Raw genomic sequence first — 12,500 nt, 5'->3', positions numbered from 1 at the left:
ACTCCCCCTAATGAAATACATCACAGTGTTGGGCCACGGCACACACAGACCAACACGCCGAAATGAATTTAATTTGGGACGGCTACAAGAAAGGTCAAAGTCGTTAAATGGCTAAAACTGGGTCCGGGAGGATAGGCGGGCGCTTGTACACGATGCCACCCACACACACACACATACTGTACACACTTATACTTTATCTCACACGCAATTGCTGTTTCTCAAAGTCAAGGATTGGTCCTTCAAGCTTCTTCAAGGACATTACGTCATCGGATCTCGCCAAGCACTGTTCCACTGTCAAGGGTGCATTACAATCCCTGAAGTACTGAGTCCTTCATTCTGAGAATTTTTGATGATGTATCAATGGATCTTCAACATTCAGAAAACACCCACAATCCTTTGTGTATGGACGAGAGATATTGGAAATCCTCTGGCAGAGTGATTTTTTAAAAAATATATATATAATTTATTGGAGATGGAGAACGCAGAAAAGCAGTATGCATTTAAGGAACTGTATGTAAGAAATGTATTTCAATTAATCATAAAATGGCCTAGATATGTCACTAGACATTAAGAAATGCTCATTTCAAATACTACTAGTCTGGCCAGGATATTGTCATTTAAAAAGTGAAGTTGAAGCCCTCAACTGATGTTGATGTTTACATATTGTGTGTTTTGGCCTGATGCGCCACCCTCCACCTATCTATTGATCACAAAGTCAGTAGTGTTTCGGCATCCGGGTTGCCAACTTCAGCTCGGGGGAGCGGGAGGGGATACACCACTCTACAGTATTTTGAAAGTGACAGCAGTACCAGTTTTGGCCAAAATCCTACATACAATTCCTTTAAATGTAAGCATGATTTCTGAAGTGTTTTCATGTCATCATAACATTTGTTTAGGTATCAAATGAATGTGCATGGTTATGAATGCATATGTTAATGTGAATGAAAAGTTTTGGTAATATTACTTGAAGCAACAAATGCAATTTTATGAGGTGCATGCCTGATTCTAGCCAACCTATCAGAACATCTGTAGGACCAAATTTGCTGCCGTGTGTGTGTGTGTGTGTGTGTGTGTGTGTGTGTGTGTGTGTGTGTAAATGTACGTGGAAATATAATGCCTCTTGGGGCATATGTGTTCCTGGTGTGTGTGTGGGCGTGTGTAAATGTACTAAAACACTAGCAGTATTCTTTATGGACACACACACACACACACACACACACACACAGAGAGAGAGAGAGAGAGAGAGAGAGAGAGAGAGAGAGAGAGAGAAAGAGAAAGAGAGAGAAACGGAAAAAAATGGTCCATGATCAGTCAAGCGGTTCTTATTGTTGAGAGATATATATCATGAAATAATATTTATTGTCATAAATACAGCTTTGACTTACACGGAGAGTGCATTTATGAACCTATAAAAAGCACACAAATGTTTTCAAGGGGCTGTATGTGACTCTGAATAGCTTTTAACTAGGAAGCTAAATGATTTCATACTCACTCCAAGCAGACTTGGCCTTTCTATTACAGTATTTCATTATACGGCTCTTAAGAAAGCTGCAGAGGTTCCATTAACATGAACGAGCCTTCTCAACGTTCCCAATCTATAATGACTGCTGCAAAAGATGAATGGCTGCTGTATGTTTTTTTATGTTTCTGATTCATGTCTTTCATATACTCTGCAAGCTGTCCATTCACTTTATCTCATTTATCCCAATGGAACTTCATTGAGAATGAAAGAAAGCAAGTAATACTTTGCTGTGCATCATCTGAAACTTTGAAGATCTATTTGCGTGCCGAACTATTTGTTTCTCACTGGAAGCCACGGAACTGTAATACATTAATTTAAAAAGATATATTGTGTGAAGTTTATTTTCTCTCTATTTGAGTCGCGGATCTGTCCAAGGTTTCTTCCTATATGTATCTCCAATTTTAGGGAGCTTTTCCTCGCCCGTGTTACTCATGGGCTCTCTGTTTAACACTCTGTAAAGTGCCATGAGACGTGTAATGTTTTGGTGCTCTATATGTAATATCAAATCGAAATTTAAATTGGCTGGACTGTTGTATTTCACTGTTAGCTGGCTCATCTGCTTGTGTAGTAAGATCCTTATAATTGAATCAGAATGCTCTTCAATTAGCCAAAAACCCTCACCTAGTTTCTCTCCACTGGCTCCCTATAGTCCAGAATTAAAAACAAACAAACAAAAACACAGCATAACTGATAAACACGTGCGGGTTGATTTGTCTGTTTGTCACTTGAATTTTCTTTTTGGCATTCTGGAACTCAAGTAAAAACAGCAACACCAGTTGTATGTAACTTGTTTTCCCGTCAATCTGATTTGTTTGTCATACCTCACTTTTGAAAGTAGCTTCAGATAAACAGTGCCAAGAGAAACAAACAAATACCTTGAAAACAAATAAATGCAAATATAAAACCTCCTGTTCCTTGGGTGAGTAAAAACACTGGTGCTGTTGACTCAACCCTTGGCATTATCAAAAGCTCCTATGCAAAAGTCCGAGGTTGTTTTCCAGGCATTACTGACCTTTCAGTGTTCTAAAGTAAGTTATTCATAAGCATACCTCCAAGCATATCACAGTACACGTTGGTACACTAAAATTTGTTTTCTATTTCTAAAATGTCAATGTATACAAGAGGAAAATAAAAATTAATTTCTTCCAATGTGATTTTAAAAAAGGAAGATAACACTGTACAACATCAGTGTTCAAGTAATCTTTTAACAATTTAATAATTTGGATAATTGATCTAAAATGGAAAACACCTCACCAGCTTTTCCTGTTTCTATGGAGTGATTTTCAATGTCATTTATTTATCTACTCATTAGCTTTTTCAGACTTACTTGTATTCTTTCTGTATTATTCCTGTTTAAAAGGTCCGCTTGAATGTGGGAAATGGACCAATCAGATCGCGGCACTACTTCACGTAGCTAGGACACAGGAGTTAGTCAGAGTCAGTTGGAGTTTACCGCGAGTTACGAGTGGAGTTAATAGAATCATCATTTAATGTTACTTGGTATTTTACCGTTGTTCCAGGACATCGTTCTGAGGTTGTATGTGTGCGTGCAATAACTGAAGTAAGTACCAATTTATAGCAAGATGACATTTATGATCGGTAGAACACTGTATTGTTAATATTTCATGCTAGCTGTTAGTTTCCTCTCAAACAATGTTCCCGTGGTGATTATGCATATAACGCTGATAGGTGATAGCTTGTATGATGCTATTTGTAGAATATATAATGTGCATTTAGGAACATGTGTGTCCATAGCGTAACCGAGTGACGTGTGGGCATGTGCCATGTGCGTGTGCGAGATGCGTGTGTGTGTGCGAGACGTTAATGATCATGCAGCTCACGCGTGTTCAGCTTATGCCTGTGTAATTGCTGCATACCGTGTATTTAGTTTATTCATGGTTATTTCTGTATTGTGTTGCAGAACCACACAAATGAGTAACTTGCACAACTTCAATAAAGAAGATAATATTACAATTGGTGGTGCTCATCCCTATCTGACATCATACTCCAGTTCTGACCGACTGGCTGTAGTGTTTCTCTACTTCCGGACCTTATCATAAATACAGTCCTTTTTTCCTACACACCCTCAACAACATTTTGGTCCATCGAGCCGGAGCCAGTGAATCGCTACAGACAGATGTCTCATCCTGATACAGAACGTGAGGCCCGTCCCAAACGCCAAGTCAAGCTACCTGCACACTTCAAAGGCTTTGAGGTCGGAGGGTTTGGACCTGCTGGACCTGCACCACCTTCCTCTGGAGTTGAAGTGTTGGAGCGAGCATCCAGGGATCCCTCTCCGATTAGCCAGATATCACAGAGCAGTGAAATGCTGCGAGATGAGTGGCGCCTCACACTGGAAGAAATGCAACAAGAGAATGAAGAGCTCCGCGAGCATCTCAACCAACTACCTCAGTTGAAATCTATTTGGATGGGGATGAAGAAAGAGAATGAGGAAATGCGTAATCATGTCCGACATGTCCCAGACCTCATGACAATGCTCCAAGGCCTGACTCAGGAGAATGCTGCCCTTAAGCAAGAAGTCCAGCAGCTGGCTGTTAGATCAGCATTGCCAGCACAGCCAGTGATGCAGTCACACGCAGTGCCAATCCAACATCCACAATGGCCAACCAGGCAGTACTACCCATCTTATCCAACTATGCCTGATCCGCTGCCTGACCATCATCAGTTTCCAGCAGCGCCTGTCAGACAGTTAACGGAGCAGATGAGGGGCCTCCACTTCTCAGATGAGCCAGGCAACAGTGCCTCACGTGGCGGCATTCAAACATCGAGATACCACTCCAACCAAGGACAATATAGCCAGCCTGGATTCCAATCAAGCGGCCCTGGATATTATCAGGAGGAAAGCACGTTTCAAACACCGCACCCTGGTGGTGGCCTGCAGCGACAAGGTGGGGAAAGAGAGAGTGGTCTGAGTGGGCGCTCTCCCCCATCGTATGACAACAGTGGACATTCACCCCCTGATGCCGGCCACAGACCACCCCACAGATGGGACACACCTTCATATGACCCAGCCAGTCACCAAGAGAAGGTGTACAGAGGTCCGAAACCAAGCATTCCTCACCTCTCGTCTCCAGATCCAAGAGCGTTCTCCAGGCTAAGAATGGCTCTGGAGAATTTGCTGCCTAAGGACGCCACAGAACTATTCAAATACCAGATCCTCTGTGACCATTTGAAATTAGAGGAGGCAATGTTAATTGCTGACTCTTACTGCAACTCGAGGCGCCCCTACACAGAAACAATGCATGCACTGACGAGAATGTATGGACAACCACATAAGCTGGTCCTGTGTCACATAGCTGAGGTTATGGATGGCCCAAACATCAGTACAGGTGATGAGAAGAACTTCCGCCTGTTTGCACTCCGCGTGCGCTCCCTGGTCAGTATGTTGGAGCAGCTGGGACCAGAGGGACGTGTAGAGCTAGAATGTGGGTCCCATGTATCAAGGCTACAGAGTAAACTCCCACATGACCTCAAGACCAGCTTCAAGAGATTCATCCATCCATTGAGAGTAGCTGTTCCCACATTACATGAGTTTTCTGATTGGCTGGAGTACGAGCTACAAGTGCAAGAGGATAGCCTGAAGTTGTCCAGCTCTTCTCGGCAAGAGTCTTCAGCTAAGAAGAAAGACAACCGAAAGGAAACAAGGCATGCTAGTAAATCTACTACCATTCTACTGAGCACAGAGAAAGGGGCTGTTAGCGAGGGATCACCTGAGGTATCCACTAATTCTACGTGGCAGAAAGGTAAATCACAATCCTACTGTCCTTATTGTGATAATGGTAAACACTTTCTGAATGGCTGTCCTAACTTCAAAGAGCTCACTAAGGACCAGAAGGAGTCGTGGATTAAGCAGAACAACAGATGCTGGCGCTGTGGGCGTAACCATCATGCATCCAAATGTACACTGAAGGCCCTGTGCAAGACTTGCAACAGGAAACACCTGCTCATCCTCCATGAGGTCAATGATAGAGTACGAGAGAAGGATACCGATGCCAAACCAACAGAGAACACTTGTCTGGTGAGCACCACTAGTGAAGTACTGTATGTAGATCCTCCTATGTACAGTCGTAAAGTCTTACTGAAGGTCATTAAAGTCCTACTAAGAAATGGAAATAAGGCAATGGAGGCGTATGCAGTTTTGGATGATGGGTCTGAGAGGACCATTATCCTCCATGAAGCCGCACAGCGCCTAGGCCTCAAGAGAGATCCGGAGGACTTAATTCTCAGGACTGTAAGACAGGAGAAACAAGTGCTTCATGGGGCGGCTGTATCTTTCATAGTGTCCTCTGTATCAGAGCCTCAAAAGGAGTTCACCATCTGTGGTGCTTTCACTGCAGAGCAGCTCAGCCTCTCAGAGCACTCCTACCATACTAGTGCGCTTCAGCAGAAGTACAAGCATTTGGTGGGACTGCCCCTGCCACAGTTGACCAATGCACAACCCGTGCTCCTAATTGGATCTGACTGTCCACACCTTATCACCCCGATAGAGCCAATTCGTCTGGGTCCTCCTGGTGGGCCAGCAGCGGTTAAGACCCGCTTAGGGTGGACACTGCAAGGTCCGGCTCATGAACTCAGACGTGGGCTCAATCAGCAACACTGCCTTTTCACTACCACGCCTTCCAATGCTGACCTGTTTGCACATGTGGAGCGACTGTGGCAGATGGATGTATTGCCATATCGCAGTGAGAAGACAGTGACAAGGTCGAAACAGGATCAGGAAGCTGTTCAGCTGCTGACTGAGAAAACAGTGCGAGTGGAGGTCGACGGGGTGATGCGTTATGCAACGCCTCTGCTGCGGGTGAGAAGCATGCCCTGCCTACATGCACCTGGAGAATCTGTGCTACCACAGCTAAGGAGTACAGAGCGGAGATTAGCTAAGAACCCAGATCAGGCAGCTGCATATCAAGCTGAAATGGAGAGGCTACTGCAAGCTGGATATTCTGAGAAGCTGCAACCAGATGCTGTGGATAAGTCAGCAGAATCCTGGTACATACCCCACCATATGGTTCAGCATAATGGTAAGAACAGGATCGTGTACAACTGCTCCTTCATGTATGCTGGCCACAATCTGAATGAACTCCTCCTCCCAGGTCCAACCTTAAGCTCATCACTTCTGTCTGTCTTACTACGCTTTCGGGAGCACTCCGTTGCCCTTAGTAGTGATATACGTGGGATGTTCCACCAGGTTAGGCTGCTTCCAGAAGATAAGCCCCTATTAAGGTACCTCTGGCGGGACATGAAGGTCGACCATCCACCTGACGTATACCAGTGGCAGGTGTTACCATTTGGTACGACCTGCAGCCCCTGCTGCGCGACCTATGCCCTACAAAGACATGTGCTGGACAGCAGCCAACCTGGTGATAAGGTACGCACTGTGGTGGAGAAGTCATTCTACGTGGACAACTGCCTACATAGTCAGACTTCAGTGGCGGCAGCCAAAGAGTTAGTTGATGAGCTCTCCACCCTGTTAGCTACTGGAGGTTTTGAGCTACGGCAGTGGGCGAGTAACGAGCCAGCAGTCATCAGTCACCTTCCGTCAGAAGCACGATCCACTAGCTGTGAGCTGTGGCTCAGTTGTGGTGAGCAGAATGTCCAAGAGTCTGCGTTGGGGTTACACTGGAACTGCCAGTCAGACGCTCTGCACTACAAACTCAGGCCCATAGATTGTTGTACTGCCACAATGCGCAACATCTATAAAGTACTGGCAAGTCAGTATGACCCACTTGGGTATATTGTACCTTACACAACTAGAGCAAAAGTACTGGTACAGCGGTTGTGGGACAAGAAACGTGATTGGGATGACCCCCACTTACCTGAAGACCTGCTCCAGTCTTGGCGCTCATGGGAAGCAGAGCTGAGCAGCTTAGGGAATATTGCTCTACCAAGATGTTACACCAGTGTGGAGATGGATCAACCCACCAGCAAGAGGGACATTCATGTCTTCTGTGATGCATCAGAACAGGCCTACGGGTCAGTGGCTTACATGCGGACAGAGAATATGAATGGTCAAGTGGAGGTGGCCTTCCTTACAGCGAGGTCCCGTGTTGCACCCAAGAAGCAGCAGACGATACCCCGTCTGGAGTTGTGTGCAGCTCTTAGTGGTGCACAGTTATCCAAGCTTCTCTCTACCGAGCTCACAGTATCCATTCACTCCATCACCCTATGGTCCGATTCCACAACAGTGCTCAGCTGGTTGCTCTCTTCTTCCTGTCGCTACAAAGTGTTTGTCGGGACACGAGTAGCAGAAATCCAAGAGCTGACAGATGCTGCAACATGGCGTTATGTGCGGTCGGCAGACAATCCAGCTGATGATACAGATGGTACGGGTTGAGAATGCTCCTTTCTTTCCCGCACATCGGGACTCCCGAAGCATCGGGACTTTAATTAAAACTGCAACCGCAAGGGGGCAACATAAGACCGCCTTAATAAAAGGAAGGTTCGGCTCATACCGGAAAACACGGAAAAACCCGAAGACACCGCGCTGGTGACAAGCGGAGAAAAGAAACATCACGCTCGGCATGTCAGATTGCAGTTTCAGAGTTTTCGAATGTTTTACAGCGTACCTCACAGATGGCTCTCTCACTCGACGTAGCCTATAACTCAGTCAGTCCAGCAGAGATGCCAGAGCAACGTTTTGGTCAATGGAGAGGGAGAGAAATGCTCCGCATATCCGTCTCATTTAATCCGTCTCATTTAATCATTAAAATGAAGGTGATGACTGGCGAAATTATAATCAAACGACGTTTCAATAAACCATTGTTGAAATTAATGAAAATGGTTTTAGAAGCCTTCAATTCAACCTGAAAGACTCGATATAGGCAACCTTAGATTAATTCATTAATTCATTACGGTTACAAGACCGCATTTCCGTGAATAGGCTATTATTGTCAAGGCGAAGACGAAAGAGATGGACAAGATGGACATTTAGGCTACATTTATGTTAGGAATACTTAGAAATGTGTAGGCCTATAGGCTATTTTAAAACGGAGGCATGTTCATTTTAACCGGCGACGCTGGGTAGCTTACCCAGCACTTTATCACAGATTTTGTCCCCACCACTTTTGACAACTGAAAATAAAACGTATTTAACAGAAATATCTTTAATAGGCCTACATGCCTATCATGTCACTTTACTTATAACCGTAGGCTACATGATTGGAGAAGATCGCGCATTTTGTAACATTATAACAATGGATGGTCAGATATGCGATAGGGCAGTGAGGGTGATTCATTGTAACCATCGACTAGTAGGCCTAGCTCCGCAAAAGAAGTTTCTAGCAACTTAGAATATATGGATCTCGTTATGCATGTTCATGTTGATTCAGAGATAGACATAGACTACCGTGGGCTACTGTGCGTCAATATAACAGCATTTTATCATGTGGTGAATTAATGACTAACGTCAGTTTAACATGTCAGAACTTTTGATCGGCGTTTCAAGTGCATGCCGCGAATAGGCTAAATGAACTCGACTGACTGAATCCTTTATATTTCTTGGCTAAGTGCGAAGAAATTGACCCTCGAACTGTGGCGTAAATGGTTGAGGCATCTTAATCATACGTCAGCGACCGGGGTTCAAAACTTACTCTACGAACCTCCGGAACCCATTAAGACAAGAGGCATTATTTTATTAAAAAGTTTTGCGATTTTTTTATGATTGCGATGTCTGCTGAAAAGAAAAGTTAATATGTGAATTCGTGGTTCAGCGCGCACACACACACACACACACACACACACACACACACACACACACACACACACACACACACACACACACACACATTTTTACATTTACATAATAGGGCTCGGGCACACGCCTTGCATTCTAGGAATATCGCCGCCATTTGGTAGCGCACTGAACGTAATATCCATTCATTCAGATGCACAAGACAAGAAGCAGAAATAGTAGCGATTTATTCTTTTCCTCTTGCGATCGTGGGTTGCACTGTTACACCCCACTACACAGCAACATACTACCAAGAAGGCAAAAACTAAGTAACAGGAACACACTAAAAGGCGGGAGTAAATCCATAGTAATCCATAGTAAACTAAGGAGTGAAGCTGCCAATGTGGCTGTGCCCGCGAAGTTTTGATGTCATGATCCCGAGCCCTAGTGTAAGGAAGTGTCTGTCGAGAGAGAGGGGGGAGGGAGGCAATCGTCCAATGCCGCATACAGGTAGGCTATAATGTCTAGTGAACTGGTTAGACAAGTGTGGGGGAGGGGGAATGATCGCACAAGACAATTGCTCTTCATGAAATGGGTAGTCTCACAGACGTTTGTCGATGTTTAAACGTAGCCTACTACATCACTTGCGAAATCGGACGTGGCACATAGAATTATTAGGCTACTGGATTTAATATAGCATAGACTTTGTTCATCCTATATTAGCCTATATTAAAATGTAATGTGCTGCGGGGAAGCATTGGGGAAGTCAGTTTAAGTTGTCCTGTAACAATTTGCCTCTTATTATAAGACTATGCAGCCACTACGCACATAATAGTCTAGGTTACGGGCGGATGCGAGCAACCCCATGCAAAAGAAGGCCTTAAGTTAACGGACTGAAGGCCTGTTTACATGTCAAACATGCATTAAATCTAAGAAACGAAAAACACAAATATCATGTATTGTGTCGTAAACAGTTAATGACTTCGTGGCCACTATGCGCAACTGCATCGCGCAGTGAGCTGAAGGATAGGAGGACCGACACTTATTAACACAAAGCTTTGTAAAGCACTAACAACCACCCCTCAAAGTTCATTGTCCATAAGTCCAAACAATAAGTATAAAAATCCGACAATCCAAAACGATAACGAGATCTCCCAGAAACGAAAAACAAGTTTGTTGAGTAGCCTAGTCCTTCCAACAATCTCAGCTTTTGCGTTTGTTAGATAAAAGGCATTCTGTCCTGCTGTATTCCAATGAGAAAAAATCATCCACAAGGTAGGCTAAGGGTCACGGTAATGCAGCATGCAGGAATCTATATAGGCCTACGCACAAAACGAATGAATGGATTATATCGGCCAAAACGAATGAATGGGTTGGGAGAGTCGTCTGGCTGTGTCAGCAGACTGCAGTCGGTCTCGAGGGGTTAAATAGCGCACGTACTTGAATTTTAATCTGAAGAAGACCAAATCAAATCAAAAAAGAAGGATTTCAAGTGTGCGAACCTTTTTCCATTTTTTTTATGATTTAACCTACTCTTGTTCTGCACCTTGACCGGGGATGTGCACAAACTTTTTTACTACACTTGAATTTTAAACCAACTCTTCTCTAGCCTATATCCTATAAAAGAAGGATTTCAAGTGTGCGAACCTTTTTCCATTTTTTTTATGATTTAGCCTACTCTTGTTCTGCACCTTGACCGGGGATGTGCACAAACTTTTTTACTACACTTGAATTTTAAACCAACTCTTCTCTAGCCTATATCCTATAGCCATACTTTAATAATCAGATGTTATGCTCATTTTTGTAGGCTACACCTCACCGGCAAGCACGCACGCAAATGCTGCTTTTGCACATCTACAATATTGGCCAGGCTATATAGAATAGGCTTTTAGGACTGTATTTTGCCTTCGTGCAACTTTAGTTGTGCTCAATCTAAATTATTGTCAGTAAGGATAGGTCATATTACCAAATGGCGAACCTCGAAAATTATTTAGGATATAGAGCCGTGTCCATTACGCATGCAGTTATTTTTTAGGCTATTGTTTTATTTGAGTGTTTTTGTCTACCATGGCAAACATAGTTGAAACGTTCGCTCTAAACTTAAGTATTTCCAATCGGCTTTCACAAAACCGATGAGGTCCAGATCTCAGTGGCCTCATAGCTGCCTACAGCCATGCATAGTAAGCCTAATGATAGCCTAATAGTTATGACATTAATAGCCTATTAATGACCTCATGTCGGAATGGCACGTTGTTTGAAAAAAAAAAAGTTAAATAGGCCTAGGCCTACCGCCGAGTGGGGATATGTCGGAATGAACAGCGGATACCAGCTGGGTTGTAAAACATTACTGTATTCGTTGATCTTATCGATGCAGTCCTTGCGGCCACTTCTCCCCATCGTAGGAAACTTTCTGTGCTTGCTTGCCCTTCGATCCATCCCAGTTGGTGGTTTTGCACCTGTCCCTGAGTTATAGTCTATATGAGTAAGCGCTTATATGCTCTAACCGCATAATAAAAGAAGCACCTGCAGCAGTGCTTATGGCAAGGCTATTAACACCTGTCACTGAGCTATGGACAAGCAGTTATGCTCGAAAATTATCATAATAACAGACACACCTAATTGTATGTCTGTATGTTTAAACACATCAAATTAGGAAGCATTTCCGCCGCAACGTTTGCTTTCTTTTTCTGTCGGTCCGCGGTTGCTTGGTCAATTGCGCAGCAAATTATCAGATCACCGGACCTAATTTCACCCCATGTCTCGCGGACCAGCAGCAGTCTCCACGTTTCGCGGCCCATAGTTTGAGAAACGCTGCATTAAAGTGTCATTAGGTTGTAGGCTATATGTTTAGTGATTTCTTTGTGTGTTTTTCATTGTAGTGTGTGTGCATTGAGTAGTTCCTTAAAATACGGAACAAAGAGCGTCCCGTAGCCTATCTGTTCAATACGGAAGAAGACTAACTATTACTTATATATTTCTTATAACGAAACGCGAAGAAAAAATACGAGGACTGACCATCTCGTTTCTCCGCGTTTCCCCCAATACCATGGCGACAAAGAGAAATAAATATGATTTGACATTTAAGCTGATTGCTGACAAATTTGCCACACAATTCGGGAGAAGCAGCGGACAGGAGCGCCACCACAAGCAAGCACTTCTAGCCCAAATTAACATGGCAACGTTGCCTATGACTAAAGTGTCTAAGTAGGCTAGTCCTACTAATATTACATTTGATTGGTAGCATGTTTGTAGCGCGCCAGTTTACCCATCCCCTACATCAAAACAGCTTAG

General features: G+C 43.9%; 1 protein-coding gene across 1 annotated transcript in view; it reads left to right on the top strand.

Moving 5' to 3' along the window:
• Window positions 1-2,980: 2,980 nt before the first annotated feature.
• Window positions 2,981-12,500, top strand: part of LOC134061706 (uncharacterized) — an 11,482-nt gene continuing 1,962 nt past the window's right edge. Inside the window, exons 1-2 of the mRNA XM_062517465.1 lie at window positions 2,981-3,083; window positions 3,444-7,863. Coding sequence (XP_062373449.1) covers window positions 3,660-7,863 — 4,204 coding nt within the window. The 5' untranslated portion in view covers window positions 2,981-3,083; window positions 3,444-3,659. The remainder of the gene's footprint in view (window positions 3,084-3,443; window positions 7,864-12,500) is intronic.

Source organism: Sardina pilchardus, chromosome 17 (genome assembly GCF_963854185.1).
Source record: "Sardina pilchardus chromosome 17, fSarPil1.1, whole genome shotgun sequence".
Lineage (NCBI taxonomy): Eukaryota > Metazoa > Chordata > Actinopteri > Clupeiformes > Clupeidae > Sardina > Sardina pilchardus.
The sequence above is the reverse complement of the archived record's forward strand: the minus strand, read 5'-3'. Positions and strand labels throughout refer to the sequence as shown.